Source organism: Barbus barbus (assembly GCF_936440315.1).
Source record: "Barbus barbus genome assembly, chromosome: 24".
Lineage (NCBI taxonomy): Eukaryota > Metazoa > Chordata > Actinopteri > Cypriniformes > Cyprinidae > Barbus > Barbus barbus.
The window spans coordinates 25,658,520-25,677,215 of NC_136752.1; the positions used below are offsets into that span (position 1 = coordinate 25,658,520).

Here is an 18,696-nt window from a genome sequence, read left to right on the forward strand (position 1 = left end):
TTCAAGATATCCTAAATCCGTCCGCAATTTAGCATCTTCAGTATTTTGGCATCATGATAAAAAATGTTTGGTGTGATTTCCGTGTTTTTGCTTGGAGGAGTATTAATTTGTTTACAGCCCGTTTTAAAAAAAAACCCACATTAAAATAAATATAGCCGACTTCCTGTTGGTTGTAGCTAATGACTGTAAATTAGAAAGTTGTCCGGATTAATAAGAACAATTTATGTACCGAGTTTGGTGTCTGTAGCTAAAACTAACCCCCCCATTTTTGACAAAAGGTGGCGCTATAGAGTGCCTCTTCCACGCCCGTTTATGAGGTTTTTCCAGTGTCTAACTATCATTAAAATGGATATGTGTGTTGAGTTTCATGACATTCTAAACATGTTATCTGCCTCAAAATCACCAGAAACGAATTTTCAACTTTGACACGTTGCCATGGTAACATAATTTTAGATATCAATATTCCCTTCACAGTTTTACATCGGCTGTGTTTTGACATTATTCTGGTGAAGTATGAAGCAAATCGAGTAAAAATAAGATGCTGAATTCAAAGCATTTTGAAAACGACACACTTCCTGCAGCCAGTTGGTGGCGCTATAACTTTCAGTCATAATAGTTACATCTATCCGATCGGCATCACACAACGAACAAATCAATGAAGTTTGATCTACATCATACAATGTATGTGGACGTTATTAGGCATTTCCTGTGTCTCATTTTTCGCCATAACTTCATCGCCTCGCCACGGGCAAACCGTTCGACATATCAAAAATATCTTCGCAATTTAGCGTCCCCAATGTCTTGAGATCATGTTCACCGAGTTTGGTGGCAATCGTATGGAAATCCTCAGAGGAGTATATCAAATTCCAGAGCATGCGCTTTTTAAACAGCCCTGAATAGCCGACTTCCTGTTGGGCGGAGCCTAAGACATGCTGCGTGAAAGTTGTTCAGCTCAATGAGTTCTATATGTGTACCGAGTTTCATATGAATACGTGCAAGTATGTGTGAGCTATACATCAAGCTTTCTGACAATTTTGCAGGGGGCGCCGTAGAGCCCCTGTGCCACGCCCGGGTCCCAGCCTCAGCGGCGTCCTAATGGCCGCAGGTTCCAATGTGCGTGCCAATTTTCGAGAGTTTTCGGGCACGTTAAGGCCCCCAAAAGTACCCGGATAGTCGAAATAAAAAATAATAAAAAAAAAAATAAATATAGCTGCAAGCAGCGATGACGGGCCCAAGCCGTCAGCATACGCCACCCCGGTGGCATCGATAAAACGGTGCCCAGCGAGCACACGCATCACAGTAACCCTCTGGCAGTTTGGTTTTAAGGGATACGGCAATTAAAGGGTTAATCCAAACCATCAACTCTGTGAAACACACACACACACAGAACAACATATAAACTTTAAATTCTGTGAAAATATATTTTTCATTGGTAGTTCATGTTAGTTAATGCATTTACAAATGCTAACAAATGAGAAATTATTATAGTTACCAAAGGTTTTAATGATTTATAAGCATTTTTTAATGATTTATTTTTCCATTAACTAACATTAATAATTTTTTCTAACACAAATGAATAAAGTAAAAAATATATTGTTAATATTTAATGTTATTTGTGAATTAACCAATGTTAAAAAACAACATTATTTAACTGTTGTTAATTTACATCATTAATAAATATATACCATTTAATGTTGATCAAAATCAATTCCAAAATGTGTTAATATATTATTACATTTTAATGTTTTATCTTTTGAACATGACTATTTTTCTAATATTACAAATATTTTGTTCATTGTTAGTTCATTGTAAGTTCGTACTATCAATGAAGAATTAACATGCTGTAAAAAATATATTTTTCATTGTTAGTTCATGTTAATTAATGCCTTCCCTACTGTTAACAAATGAGACTTAATTATAAAGTGTTATCAAAACCTTTAATGCTTTATAAGCATTTTTTAAGGATTTTATTGAGATGTTTAAACAGACCCCCTCTCTCTCTCTCTCCCCCTCCACACTCACTGAACTCACACAGTCAGTCACTCACCCAGTCACCTACCGCACACATTAGAAGCACAGAGACAGGAGATCTCTGATAGTTTTAAAATGTTCTCCTCCGCATAGTGTATTGTAAATTCATGAATTAATCACATATCCTCAGACTGTCTTGTTCTGTGTATGTAATTTTTTATGAAGTGTTTGGAAGCTGCTCTTAAAAGAAAAAAAAAAAAAAAGTTTTCTCTTTTTTACTGTAACTTTAATAAATTGCCATTAAAACGCAGTTCAAGATATCCTAAATCTGTCTGCAATTAGCATCTTCAGTATTTTGGCATCGTGAGAAAAAATATTTGGTGTGATTTCCGTGTTTCTGATTGGAGGAGTATGAATTTGTTTACAGCGCGTTTAAAAAAAAAAAAAACCCACATTAAAATAAATATAGCCGACTTCCTGTTGGTCGTAGCTAATGACTGTAAATTAGAAAGTTGTCCGGATTAATAAGAACAATTTATGTACCGAGTTTGGTGTCTGTAGCTATCATTATATATATATATATATATATATAAAATCATTAATAATTATATACCATTTAATATTGATCAATATTAATTCCAAAATGTGTTAATATATTATTAAATTTTAAAGTTTATCTTTTGAACATGACTATTTTTCTAACATTAAAAAGATTAATAAATGCTTTAAAAAAAATTGTTCTTTGTTAGTTCATACTATCATGGAAGAATTAACATGCTGTAAAAATATATTTTTCATTGTTAGTTCAGTTAATTAATGCATTTCCTAATGTTAAGAAATGAGACCTTATTATAAAGTGTTATAAAAATCTTTAATGATTTATAAGCATTTTTTTAAGATTTTAAAAAACAGACCCTCTCTCTCTCTTTCTCTCTCTCACCCACTGCCTCAATCCACACAGTCACTGACAGCCCACCCCACCCCCACCCCTCAATCAGAGGCAGACTGGCAGGAGCTCTCACTCAGCAGTTTAATAACTCTCTGATAGTTTTTTAATTTTCTGGTCTCCATAGTGTATTGTAAATTCATGAAATTAATCACATATCCTCAGACTGTATTGTTATGTGCATGTAATTTTTTATGAAGTGTTTGGAAGCTGCTCTTAAAAGATAAAAAAAAAAAAAAATCAATTTTTTACAGTAACTTTAATAAATTGCCATTAAATCATCGTTCAAGATATCCTAAATCCGTCCGCAATTTAGCATCTTCAGTATTTTGGCATCATGAGAAAAAATGTTTGGTGTGATTTACGTGTTTCTGTTTGGAGGAGTATGAATTTGTTTACAGCCTGTTTTAAAAAAAAACCCACTTTAAAATAAATATAGCCGACTTCCTGTTGGTCGTAGCTAATGACTGTAAATTAGAAAGTTGTCCGGATTAATAAGAACAATTTATGTACCGAGTTTGGTGTCTGTAGCTAAAACTAACCCCCCCATTTTTGACAAAAGGTGGCGCTATAGAGTGCCTCTTCCACGCCCGTTTATGAGCTTTTTCCAGTGTCTAACTATCATTAATACTGATATGTGTGTTGAGTTTCATGACATTCTAAACATGTTATCTGCCTCAAAATCACCAGAAACGAATTTTCAACTTTGACACGTTGCCATGGCAACATAATTTTAGATATCAATATTCCCTTCACAGTTTTACATCGGCCGTGTTTTGACATTATTCTGGTGAAGTTTGAAGCAAATCGAGTAAAAATAAGATGCTGAATTCAAAGCATTTTGAAAATGACACACTTCCTGCAGCCAGTTGGTGGCGCTATAACTTTCAGTCATAATAGTCACATCTATCCGATCGGCATCATACAACGAACAAACCACTGAAGTTTGATCTACATCATACAATGTATGTGGACGTTATTAGGCATTTCCTGGGTCTCATTTTTCGCCATAACTTCATCGCCTCGCCACGGGCAAACCGTTCGACATATCAAAAATATCTTCGCAATTTAGCGTCCCCAATGTCTTGAGATCATGTTCACCGAGTTTGGTGGCAATCGTATGGAAATCCTCAGAGGAGTATATCAAATTCCAGAGCATGCGCTTTTTAAACAGCCCTGAATAGCCGACTTCCTGTTGGGCGGAGCCTAAGACATGCAGCGTGAAAGTTGTTCGGCTCAATGAGTTCTATATGTGTACCGAGTTTCATATGAATACGTGCAAGTATGTGTGAGCTATACATCAAGCTTTCTGACAATCTTCCAGGGGGCGCCGTAGAGCCCCTGTGCCACGCCCGGGTCCCAGCGTCTGTGGCGTCCTAATGGCCGCAGGTTCCAATGTGCGTGCCAATTTTCAAGAGTTTTCGGGCACGTTAAGGCCCCCAAAAGTACCCGGATAGTCGAAATAAAAAATAATAAAAAAAAAAAAAAAAATAGCTGCAAGCAGCGATGACGGGCCCAAGCCGTCAGCATACGCCACCCCGGTGGCATCGATAAAACGGTGCCCAGCGAGCACAAGCATCACAGTAACCCTCTGGCAGTTTGGTTTTAAGGGATACGGCAATTAAAGGGTTAATCCAAACCATCAACTCTGTGAAACACACACACACAGAACAACATATAAAACTTTAAATTCTGTGAAAATATATTTTTCATTGGTAGTTGATGTTAGTTAATGCATTTACTAATGCTAACAAATGAGAAATTATTATAGTTACCAAAGGTTTTAATGATTTATAAGCATTTTTTAATGATTTATTTTTCCATTAACTAACATGAATAATTTTTTCTAACACAAATGAATAAAGTAAAAAATATATTGTTAATATTTAATGTTATTTGTGAATTAACCAATGTTAAAAAACAACATTATTTAACTGTTGTTAATTTACATCATTAATAAATATATACCATTTAATGTTGATCAAAATCAATTCCAAAATGTGTTAATATATTATTAAATTTTAAAGTTTTATCTTTTGAACATGACTATTTTTCTAATATTAAAAATATTTTGTTCATTGTTAGCTCATTGTAAGTTCATACTATCAATGAAGAATTAACATGCTGTAAAAAATATATTTTTCATTGTTAGTTCATATTAATTAATGCATTCCCTACTGTTAACAAATGAGACTTAATTATAAAGTGTTATCAAAACCTTTAATGCTTTATAAGCATTTTGTAAGGATTTTATTGAGAAGTTTAAACAGACCCCCTCTCTCTCTCTCTCTCTCTCTCTCTCTCTCTCTCTCTCCACACTCACTGAACTCACTCAGTCAGTCACCCACCGCATACATTAGAAGCACAGAGACAGGAGAACTCTGATAAGTTTGAAAATTTTCTCCTCTGCATAGTGTATTGTAAATTCATGAAATTAATCACATATCCTCAGACTGTCTTGTTCTGTGTATGTAATTTTTTATGAAGTGTTTGGAAGCTGCTCTTAAAAGATTAAAAAAAAAGTTTTCTCTTTTTTCTGTAACTTTAATAAATTGCCATTAAAACACCGTTCAAGATATCCTAAATCCGTCCACAATTTAGCATCTTCAGTATTTTGGCATCATGAGAAAAAATGTTTGGTGTGATTTCAGTGTTTCTGCTTGAATGAGTATGAATTTGTTTACAGCCTGTTTAAAAAAAAAACCCACATTAAAATAAATATAGCTGACGTCCTGTTGGTCGTAGCTAATGACTGTAAATTAGAAAGTTGTCCGGATTAATAAGAACAATTTATGTACCGAGTTTGGTGTCTGTAGCTATCATTATATATATATAAACATTAATAATTATATACCATTTAATGTTGATCAATATTAATTCCAAAATGTGTTAATATATTATTAAATTTTAAAGTTTATCTTTTGAACATGACTATTTTTCTAACATTAAAAAGATTAATAAATGCTTTAAAAAAAATTGTTCTTTGTTAGTTCATACTATCATGGAAGAATTAACATGCTGTAAAAATATATTTTTCATTGTTAGTTCACGTTAATTATTGCATTTCCTAATGTTAAGAAATGAGACCTTATTATAAAGTGTTATCAAAATCTTTAATGATTTATAAGCATTTTTTAAAGATTTTAAAAAACAGACCCTCTCTCTCTTTCTCTCTCTCACCCACTGCCTCAATCCACACTGAACTCACACAGTCACTCACAGCCCACCCCACCCCCACCCCTCACTCAGAGGCAGACTGGCAGGAGCTCTCACTCAGCAGTTTAATAACTCTCTGATAGTTTTTTAATTTTCTGCTCTCCATAGTGTATTGTAAATTCATGAAATTAATCACATATCCTCAGACTGTATTGTTATGTGCATGTAATTTTTTATGAAGTGTTTGGAAGCTGCTCTTAAAAGAAAAAAAAAAAAAAAAATCTATTTTTTACTGTAACTTTAATAAATTGCCATTAAATCATCGTTCAAGATATCCTAAATCCGTCCGCAATTTAGCATCTTCAGTATTTTGGCATCATGAGAAAAAATGTTTGGTGTGATTTACGTGTTTCTGTTTGGAGGAGTATGAATTTGTTTACAGCCTGTTTTTAAAAAAAACCCACATTAAAATAAATATAGCCGACTTCCTGTTGGTCGTAGCTAATGACTGTAAATTAGAAAGTTGTCTGGATTAATAAGAACAATTTATGTACCGAGTTTGGTGTCTGTAGCTAAAACTAACCCCCCCATTTTTGACAAAAGGTGGCGCTATAGAGTGCCTCTTCCACGCCCGTTTATGAGCTTTTTCCAGTGTCTAACTATCATTAAAATGGATATGTGTGTTGAGTTTCATGACATTCTAAACATGTTATCTGCCTCAAAATCACCAGAAACGAATTTTCAACTTTGACACGTTGCCATGGCAACATAATTTTAGATATCAATATTCCCTTCACCGTTTTACATCGGCCGTGTTTTGACATTATTCTGGTGAAGTTTGAAGCAAATCGAGTAAAAAGAAGATGCTGAATTCAAAGCATTTTGAAAATGACACACTTCCTGCAGCCAGTTGGTGGCGCTATAACTTTCAGTCATAATAGTCACATCTATCCGATCGGCATCATACAACGAACAAACCACTGAAGTTTGATCTACATCATACAATGTATGTGGACGTTATTAGGCATTTCCTGGGTCTCATTTTTCGCCATAACTTCATCGCCTCGCCACGGGCAAACCGTTCGACATATCAAAAATATCTTCGCAATTTAGCGTCCCCAATGTCTTGAGATCATGTTCACCTAGTTTGGTGGCAATCGTATGGAAATCCTCAGAGGAGTATATCAAATTCCAGAGCATGCGCTTTTTAAACAGCCCTGAATAGCTGACTTCCTGTTGGGCGGAGCCTAAGACATGCAGCGTGAAAGTTGTTCGGCTCAATGAGTTCTATATGTGTACCGAGTTTCATATGAATACGTGCAAGTATGTGTGAGCTATACATCAAGCTTTCTGACAATCTTCCAGGGGGCGCCGTAGAGCCCCTGTGCCACGCCCGGGTCCCAGCCTCAGCGGCGTCCTAATGGCCGCAGGTTCCAATGTGTGTGCCAATTTTCAAGAGTTTTCGGGCACGTTAAGGCCCCCAAAAGTACCCGGATAGTCGAAATAAAAAATAATAAAAAAAAAAAAATAAAAAAAAAAAATAAATATAGCTGCGAGCAGCGATGACGGGCCCAAGCCGTCAGCATACGCCACCCCGGTGGCATCGATAAAACGGTGCCCAGCGAGCACAAGCATCACAGTAACCCTCTGGCAGTTTGGTTTTAAGGGATACGGCAATTAAAGGGTTAATCCAAACCATCAACTCTGTGAAACACACACACACACAGAACAACATATAAAACTTTAAATTCTGTGAAAATATATTTTTCATTGGTAGTTGATGTTAGTTAATGCATTTACTAATGCTAACAAATGAGAAATTATTATAGTTACCAAAGCTTTTAATGATTTATAAGCATTTTTTAATGATTTATTTTTCCATTAACTAACATGAATAATTTTTTCTAACACAAATTAATAAAGTAAAAAATATATTGTTAATATTTAATGTTATTTGTGAATTAACCAATGTTAAAAAACAACATTATTTAACTGTTGTTAATTTACATCATTAATAAATATATACCATTTAATGTTGATCAAAATCAATTCCAAAATGTGTTAATATATTATTACATTTTAAAGTTTTATCTTTTGAACATGACTATTTTTCTAATATAAAAAATATTTTGTTCATTGTTAGTTCATTGTAAGTTCATACTATCAATGAAGAATTAACATGCTGTAAAAAATATATTTTTCATTGTTAGTTCATGTTAATTAATGCATTCACTACTGTTAACAGATGAGACTTAATTATAAAGTGTTATCAAAACCTTTAATGCTTTATAAGCATTTTTTAAGGATTTTATTGAGAAGTTTAAACAGACCCTCTCTCTCTCTCTCTCCCCCTCCACACTCACTGAACTCACACAGTCAGTCACTCACCCAGTCACCTACCGCAAACATTAGAAGCACAGAGACAGGAGAACTCTGATAGTTTTTAAATTTTCTCCTCCGCATAGTGTATTGTAAATTCATGAAATTAATCACATATCCTCAGACTGTATTGTTCTGTGTATGTAATTTTTTATGAAGTGTTTGGAAGCTGCTCTTAAAAGAAAAAAAAAAAGAAAAGTTTTCTCTTTTTTACTGTAACTTTAATAAATTGCCATTAAATCATCGTTCAAGATATCCTAAATCCGTCCGCAATTTAGTATCTTCAGTATTTTGGCATCATAAGAAAAAATGTTTGGTGTGATTTACGTGTTTCTGTTTGGAGGAGTATGAATTTGTTTACAGCCTGTTTAAAAACAAAACCCACATTAAAATAAATATAGCCGACTTCCTGTTGGTCGTAGCTAATGACTGTAAATTAGAAAGTTGTCCGGATTAATAAGAACAATTTATGTACCGAGTTTGGTGTCTGTAGCTATCATTATATATATATAAACATTAATAATTATATACCATTTAATGTTGATCAATATTAATTCCAAAATGTGTTAATATATTATTACATTTTAAAGTTTATCTTTTGAACATGACTATTTTTCTAACATTAAAAAGATTAATAAATGCTTTAAAAAAATTGTTCTTTGTTAGTTCATACTATCATGGAAGAATTAACATGCTGTAAAAATATATTTTTCATTGTTAGTTCACGTTAATTAATGCATTTCCTAATGTTAAGAATTGAGACCTTATTTAATGATTTATAAGCATTTTTTAAAGATTTTAAAAAACAGACCCTCTCTCTCTCTTTCTCTCTCTCACCCAGCTCCTCAATCCACACAGTCACTCACACAGTCACTCACACCCCACCCCACCCCACCCCTCACTCAGATGCAGGCTGGCAGGGAGCTCTCACTCAGCAGTCTAACAGCTTTCTGATAGTTTTTAAATTTTCTCCTAAGCATAGTGTATTGTAAATTCATGAAATTAATCACATATCCTCAGACTGTATTGTTCTGTGTATGTAATTTTTTATGAAGTGTTTGGAAGCTTCTCTTAAAAGATAAAAAAAAAAAAAAATTATCTTTTTTACTGTAACTTTAATAAATTGCCATTAAATCATCGTTCAAGATATCCTAAATACGTCCGCAATTTAGCATCTTCAGTATTTTGGCATCATGATAAAAAATGTTTGGTGTGATTTCCGTGTTTCTGTTTGGAGGAGTATTAATTTGTTTACAGCCCGTTTTTAAAAAAAAACCCACATTAAAATAAATATAGCCGACTTCCTGTTGGTCGTAGCTAATGACTGTAAATTAGAAAGTTGTCCGGATTAATTAGAACAATTTATGTACCGAGTTTGGGGTCTGTAGCTAAAACTAACCCCCTCATTTTTGACAAAAGGTGGCGCTATAGAGTGTCTCTTCCACGCCCGTTTATGAGCTTTTTCCAGTGTCTAACTATCATCAATACTGATATGTGTGTTGAGTTTCATGACATTCTAAACATGTTATCTGCCTCAAAATCACCAGAAACGAATTTTCAACTTTGACACGTTGCCATGGCAACATAATTTTAGATATCAATATTCCCTTCACAGTTTTACATCGGCCGTGTTTTGACATTATTCTGGTGAAGTTTGAAGCAAATCGAGTAAAAATAAGATGCTGAATTCAAAGCATTTTGAAAACGACACACTTCCTGCAGCCAGTTGGTGGCGCTATAACTTTCAGTCATAATAGTCACATCTATCCGATCGGCATCATACAACGAACAAACCACTGGAGTTTGATCTACATCATACAATGTATGTGGACGTTATTAGGCATTTCCTGGGTCTCATTTTTCGCCATAACTTCATCGCCTCGCCACGGGCAAACCGTTCGACATATCAAAAATATCTTCGCAATTTAGCGTCCCCAATGTCTTGAGATCATGTTCACCGAGTTTGGTGGCAATCGTATGGAAATCCTCAGAGGAGTATATCAAATTCCAGAGCATGCGCTTTTTAAACAGCCCTGAATAGCCGACTTCCTGTTGGGCGGAGCCTAAGACATGCTGTGCGGAAGTTGTTCGGCTCAATGAGTTCTATATGTGTACCGAGTTTCATATGAATACGTGCAAGTATGTGTGAGCTATACATCAAGTTTTCTGACAATTTTCCAGGGGGCGCCGTAGAGCCCCTGTGCCACGCCCGGGTCCCAGCCTCAGCGGCGTCCTAATGGCCGCAGGTTCCAATGTGCGTGCCAATTTTCGAGAGTTTTCGGGCACGTTAAGGCCCCCAAAAGTGCCCGGATGATTGAAATAAAAAAAAAAAAAAAAAAAAAAATAATAATCCTTAGAAGAACAATAGGGCCCTGCGCCTTACTGGCTTGGGCCCTAATAATCCTTAGGGGAACAATAGGGCCCTGCGCCTTACTGGCTTGGGCCCTAATAATAATAATCCTTAGAAGAACAATAGGGCCCTGCGCCTTACTGGCTTGGGCCCTAATAAATGGAGCAGTCTGATGCAACCCACAAGGTTTATTTAAACATTATATAATAGTCAACTGTGGACAACAAAATAAACATTTAATCTCCTAAAATTGAGAAGTCTGATGTAACTTAAACGTTGTCCAGTACAAGTCTGAGCAGGACAAAATTACTTAAAATAAAAAAAATAAAAATAAAAAATAAATAAAAGTAATTAACCTAAAAGTAACCTAAAATTTCAACTCCTAAGAACTCATTAGGTTTAATTTAACATTGTCCAATGTTAAAGAGAGGACAATATAAATATTTGAACTCCAACATGGAGAAGTCTGATGTAACTCATAAGGTTTAATGCTGTCCAATATAAGACTGAAGAGGAAAAAATAAACATGATTGTGGCGCTAAATTTATGATCCATGCATCATGTACGTCCTTACGCGTTGACATCATCAAATTGCGATCGGTTCGTGAGATCGGCCAATCGAGTACCGATCAGTAAATGTGAAAATGTGATTATCGGCTGATACCGATCTCCGGCTGATCGATTGGAGCATCCCTACACAATACACTAGTTTTGAATGCATTATTGAATTTTGTGCATAACCGTGTGATTAATCGCAGACAGTCATGCGATTAATCGCAATTAAAAATTTGAATCGTTGTCCAGCACTATAATAAACACAAATGATGCTAAAATAGCACTACATTGTAAGGAAAGAAATGCACTTTTCAAAATATCATCTTTTATGCTCCACAAAAGAAAGTCATACAGTTTTGGAATGACATGACTGTGAGTTAATAAATTTTTTGGTGTTAATAACTACTATTGCTGTCATTGAATTAACTTCTGTCATGGCAATTACTTCCTCCACCGTTGCTGCTGTTCCAGAATTGCTACTTCTGCGTATGCATAAATTGGGCGTCCCGGGTGTTCCTGATGTTCTCTTCTGGATATCTTCTCCTTGTGGTCGATTGCCATGCTCATCGGCTCCCTCACAGCTGGAGCCATTATAGAAGAGAATGGCTTTCAAGTGGAAATGCGAGCATCGTGACCCATTGATGCAGAGCAGGGGTCCTCCCGTGGGCCGACCACAGGCGGCTCTGAATAAAACACAGACCCTACTTCCTTTGGCAGCATAGCATCTGCGGTGGGAGAAAGGGGCTCTATTAAACACCGGGCCTTAACCATTAGCTATAATTATGCTCACAGTTAGCATGACTGCTCGCTAGCTGTTGCCACAAAGCAAATTGCTGAGGCTGGTGGCTCAACGACGGCCAGGCACTCTGCCCAGATCTTTGAATTAACACAAGGTTCTCGGCCTGTTTACAGAGAAGATTCTTTTTCTTTTGTCTACGATATTTTCTTACAATGCAGTGCCACATTAGCGCTTGGTGTGTTTGGTCATTTCTGGCAGTCTGTTTTTGGTTCATTGTATAGATGCAGCCCTGAATTATTGCAGCTGTCAGGTTGTTTTGTTGGAGCTCTTCAGAAATCAATAATACTTTGTGACCCACGCTGTGGTGGGAAGTGTTTCTGTACTTCATCCACATAACGCAGGGTGTTTTGTAATTCCTCTAGCTGCTCTGGCACAGTTTCAGTGTCATCTGACTCTTCCAGTTGTTTTGGACCATTTGCTCAGCGTTTAATCTGGTATTACACTTAGGTTTATAGATCAAAACCGGTTGAGTTTCTAGACAAAATACTGGAACAACGTGATGTCCTGTTAACGGTTCTTAAACGTCTGCATTCTTTTGCCATTGTGAAAAACACATTCTGATGTTACCTGCGTAATCTATAATATATAATAAACTACTGTTCAGTAGTTCAGGGTCAGTAAGAATTTTATTTTTTAAATAAATACTTTTATTCAGCACGGATGCCTTAAAATGATCAAAAGTGACAGTAAAGACATTTAGGCCCGGTTTCACAGACAAGGCTTAGGCTAAACCAGGATTAGGCCATTGTTCAATTAGGACAATTTAAGTAATTTTATAAACATGCTTAGAAAAAATCATTACTGGTGTGCATCTTGAGACAAAACAAAGGTTCTTATATATTTTAAGATCAGTCAGTGCAAGTTTCTTTCAGTTGAAACGGCTCAGACTTACATTAGTTATTATTAGTCTGGGACTACTAGGCTTAAACCTTGTCTGTGAAACCGGGGGTTGGGGGTTAATATTATTGAAGAATATTCAAAGGGCAATACAAAGATCTTTTTGGTTATAAATCAGTCAAAGTGATTCTTTACTTACTACTTTAGAAGTACTGAAATAATTAAATCAGAACTGTCTGATTCCTCATGATTGTAGTTAAGTACTGTACTGAGGGTTTGTGCATTTTTTTTGTGTTTCCAGTGAGTGCTCTGGAGGTGCTGACCCTCGCTGAAGACCCCGGCCCTCGGCAGCTCTTGCCAGAGGAGCGGCAGCGACTGGAGGAGCAGGAGGAGAACACCTTGCGCGAGCTCCGCCTCTTTCTCAGGGACGTCACAAAGCGGCTCGCCACCGACAAGCGCTTCCAGATCTTCAGCAAACCTGTGGACATTGAGGAGGTGAGCTGTTAATGCACATCAGCAGCTGTATGATTAATGCCTGTAGGGTCTGTACTCTTCAATATTACCATCTAATTAGAGGCACCTATGGTTTATTAGCAACCCACAGACCAAACAAATCAAATGATTGTCATTATATGACAGCTTGTGGGCAGGATCGTTACCTGAATCAGTAAATTTGAGAAGCCAATTAAAAAGTTCATCAATATAAGGAGCAAACAAGGAGGACGGTGTGTCTGAATACGCCCTGAAGCTTTTTGAGTTTCTTAAATGGTGAAGCTCACAAAACCTTCATATTACGAATCGAGAGCATGTCTTATGGATCCCGATTCATATTGTTTTGCAAAATTATCTTGGAAATCATGTTACAATGCAAAACTTCTTATCATTAAGGAGGATTTCTCTTAAATTTTCATTACTGTGATGTGAGTAATATATTTATGTAATTTAGAATGCAAATTATGCATTTCATATTCCTCACAATCCAGCAATGACAGTTTTAGAAAATACACATAAATGTTATATATTAGAATATTTAAATGTGTGTGTGTGTGTGTGTGTATATAATATATATATTATTATTATTATTATTATTATTATTTATTTTTTTATTATTATTATTTTTTGTATATATATTTGTATATAATATAAATAAAGGTATTTAATTATTTTTTACCAAACAATTATAGTTTCTTTTACCAAACAATATATAATTAATACATTTTTTGGGGGGTGAAATGTGTTTGTGTATTTTTCTGATTTAGGTTTCAGACTACCTTGAGGTTATCAGACAGCCTATGGACCTGTCCACCGTCATGACGAAGATCGACACTCACAAATACATGGTCGCCAAGGATTTTCTAGTGGACATTGACCTCATTTGCAGCAATGCATTAGAGTACAATCCAGACAAGGACCCTGGAGGTAAATGCATAATATAGAGCAGCTGGATCAGGGCTCTACTCTTACTTTTCTTTTGAGGAGCGCTTGTGCTCGGAGCACAGTCAAAAATTTAGGAGCACCTTCTAATCAATAAGTAAAAATTCAGATAAAAAAAAAAAAAGTACCTTCCCATTACGAGGTGATATTTGATTCCTTAAAGTGATTTACAGGAAATTTTCTAATGGCATTTTTCTAACTTTATTTAAAGTATATCATATTTTTTTCAAAATGAATTCAAAAAATATATTTATAAGCTTTTTAACATTTCTAATTCAAACAACAGAATAAAAAGTAGAATAAGAATAAGTTACCAATGAAATGAAATCAGTATTTAAGAAATAAATTTGTACTACAGAGGTGGCACAGAAGAACACACAAGTGGCTTGTAGGTGTATTTTCAGATGTTTAATGAGGCTCAGAGGTCGCATGAGTGCTATTAAATTCAAGTTGAGGCTAATGTTTTAAATATAACATTTTGAATATAGAAATATTAAATGATTTAAATAACAGAAAAGATGCTTTAAAAATTAAACTAAAACTGCCAGCAGGTCAAGTCACTGATTTTATCACTGAATCATTCATTCAGTTGATTCGTTCGAACGGCTGATTCATTCAGGAACGAAGTATGTGACTGTCTTTATGAATGGGTAATTGAATCATTGACTCGTTTAAAGTGCCCCTATTATGCCATTTTTAAGGTAGCTAATATTGTTTTATGAGTCTCCTAAAACAGGTTTACATGCATCAAAGGTCAAAAACACTTTAGTTTTCTCAAAAAATAGCTGCAATTTTACCTAATTTCTAAATGATTCCTAAACGACTCGTGCGAAGCAGTTCAAAGAATCAGTCTCTCTAAATCCTCCTTTCCGTGATCCCTCACTGCTGTGATTAGTCAGATGGCGCATGTCCTTTGTGATTGGTCTACCGCGTACAATGCGAATGACAGCCATGGGCGGACATCATGCAAATGTGTTACTTTGTGACGTACAGCCGTAACGGAATAAGATTCGAATTCCTAACGACTCGCTTAGGCGATTACGAGCCGACTTTTTTTTTTTTTTGGATGGATAATAACTTTTAAGATTAGTGTTTATTTATTTTAAAAACATACAAATAAATGTTGAAAAAATGCAATGATACTTTTAAATATGACTAAACCACCAGTAGGTGGTGGCATTTATTCATTCATTCAATCGATTCATTCAAGTCACTTAATTTTAACTTCTTGTTTATTTAAATACTATTGTATAAAATCAGTGTCGCATTGCAATCGTGTTGATTGATATTCGGGGAAACATCACGGCCGTATAATGTTGCTTATCTAAATCATATATTGAAAATATATGTTTTTCTTCTACCGCAATATGCATCTATAAATTTCTGTGAGTTATTTTGTGTGTGCTGTCTCTCTCACGCTCATCTGGCATGACACAAATACATGATCAGTTGCCGTTTACACTGAATGCAATTAAAATGAGAATCTTTCTCACGCAAAACGACGTGTTTACACGTGACTGTGAGTGTGCGCGTGGATGTGACCTCAAGGATCGATGACACTGACCGGCCGGTCACCGATCCAGGCCGGTCATGCGAAAAATCAGCAGATTCCGATCACTGGCCGGTCAATCAGTGCATCTCTATTTTTCAGTCAGCGTTGGTGCAGAGTTGAGCGTAATATTTAGGTCATGTGATGTTACCTTTTATCTTATGTTGACCTGTTAAAAAAGTTAGGTTTAGTAGAGACAGACATTTTGAGAAATTATGTATACACAAAATTTATAACAATTTATGTGCGTACAAGAAAAATCCATTTCAGACATTAGAATAGTGTTTTTACTAGTTGACCAGTTGGTGCAGAGCTAGTCAATTAGTTGTGCACATCTCTAGTACTTAGTGTAGAGTTTCAGAAACTGTGATACCAGCCAAAAACAGCAGCAGCAGCGACCGTTGTACTTGAAGCATGGAGGACATTAAATCAATGATTAATCGGACAGACTTGTCAGTTCTTCACTGAAAGATATGAGAATTTGAGGACAATAAATGCAGCTAGATATTAACCCATTGACCTTTCCTTATTCAAAAGGCACAGGTAATAATTGTCGCTGATCTCTCCACAGAGGAAAAATAGCACTATAATGAGCAATCTCCATAAAACCCATTCATTGCTTTAATGGACTTTTTTGCTGTTCTCTGGCCATACGGTCGGTCAGTTAACACACTTTGCAGTGTAGAAAATTATGTCAGATATTTATTGGTGTTTATGGATGTGCCATATATGTACATAGTACACTGAATATAAACTAAACCAGAATTAAATGAGCCATGGAAACAATGCCTGAAATGCTAAGGTGAATTTATGTAAGTTGACGCTGTGTTTTCCACCAAAAGCTTTAATGTGCGGTATTTATTTGCCCCCTTAATTTTGCCTCTTTACAGACCCTAATAGTATGAGAAACACCATCAAATAAGGCAAAGAGCTTTTCAACCTGTATCACCCATTCATAAAGCATGCATTATTATGTAAAGCACTTTGAGTACCCAGAAAAGCGCTATATAAATGTAACAAATTAAATTAATTATTTAAACCAAGAGGAATATGTTCATATTAAAAACTTGTGCAAACGGTCATGTGATTTACCACATAATTGTTTGTGGGGGAAGTGAGATAAGACAACCATATATTATATAGTTGAAGTCTGCTAGCTGGCTACTTCTGAACAACACATGATTTTTTTTTTGTCAGGACTTAACTCCCAGTCGTCTGGATTAATTGGTCAGCCAGTGAAGGTTGTTGGCTAAATGCAGCCGGTGCCTATGAATAAATCATAGTAGCCCATTTGCTGGGAGAACGTGGGTCATTTGTTTAAATGCAGCGTCCACAGAGGAGCCACTGAAGGAATGAGACAAAACGCAATTAACTACTTTAATAAGGAAACCGAAAGAGGCTTCTGGTCCATTTAGAGCAGGGGAATATGGGATTTAGGTGCTGTCAAAATTCCATTTGTTAAGCATTACTCTCACAAGTGAAGCATGAACGTTGCACTTAAACGTTGCATTTTGTTCATTTGCTGTTGTAGTGTTGTTGTTTTTTTTGGGGTTTTTTGTGAGCATCACTTCTGTCCTCGAAATGCAGTGCGGATCCAAATTGAGTTTGGAAACCTCCCTTCATTCAAAAGAGTGTCGCAGTGGTTGTTTGAAAGTCAGTTTCCTAGAAAACGTGTGCTTTGAAATCGTACCCCAGCTGAAGTTTCAAAATCAAGTTAAGGTTATTCTAATTCAAATGATTTAATTCAGAGCTGCCTAATCCCTGCTAAGTTTCCTTCCAGCCCTGTTCTAAACTAACTGCTTCAACTTTGACGTCTGCATCCCAATTCACATCCTTCATACTAGAACTATGTACTTTGCTGGCAAGTGCTGTATGTAGTAAAAACTGTGAATGTAAGTGTTTATATATATATATATATATATTAATTACAATTATATAGATATATTAAAACAAAGCCAATGACAAAAACACAAGTAAATTATTCGAAATGGAATTAAAATCTAAAAATAAAAATCTATTCAAAATATAAAAAAAACAATAATAGCATCTGAATTATACTAAAATAACACTTATATATAATCTATGTATAACTATATATAATCTATGTAAAAAAAAAAAAAAACCATCCCATTTACAGAACTGCCACTACTATAGCCAATTATTTGTTACATCCCATTTGATGTTTTTTTTTTTTTAGCATACCTCCATGAGATGTATTTTTAAAATGCTGTCAAGTTAAAAATAGCATAATTCTAGTTTCGTGCATCTATGATTAACCCGGTTTACATGTAAGATTCCTTGGTGCCACTCACTGAATTAAACATGCAGTGTGATGAGGTTATGTGACAGTAGTGTAACCTGCTACAGTTTAAAGTGTTAATCATTAATCTGTTGTATTTAATATCAGATTTTCTTTTTCATATAGTTCCTCGTAATATGCAATATGTGCTGGACCTAATATGGAGTAAATTGGTATTTCAGTGTGAAGGTGGATCTCAAAGATCTGGACTGAGCACCACTGATTTAATTTCTCTGTGGTCCATTTGTTCAATTGTCAATTTTGGCACCAGCAGCCTGAGATCTTAGTGCAGGGCTTTGAAAGTCAAAATAAGTGTATTTACACTCTCTTCCTCTCAGCCTGCCATTATATCCTTGACTGGAGTAAAGAGTGTCCTCTCACTCGCTCTAGATGGCTTAATTAGGCCCATCTTCCAATTAAG

General features: G+C 35.5%; 1 protein-coding gene across 3 annotated transcripts in view; it reads left to right on the plus strand.

The window, feature by feature from the left end:
- LOC306843718 (ATPase family AAA domain-containing protein 2B-like) overlaps positions 1 to 18,696 on the plus strand; it is a 105,982-nt gene that overhangs the window by 35,592 nt on the left and 51,694 nt on the right. For all 3 annotated transcript variants that reach the window (XM_079375354.1, XM_079375356.1, XM_079375355.1), the window contains exons 21-22: positions 13,295 to 13,488; positions 14,253 to 14,412. In XM_079375354.1, the coding sequence (XP_079231480.1) occupies positions 13,295 to 13,488; positions 14,253 to 14,412 (354 nt within the window). The remainder of the gene's footprint in view (positions 1 to 13,294; positions 13,489 to 14,252; positions 14,413 to 18,696) is intronic.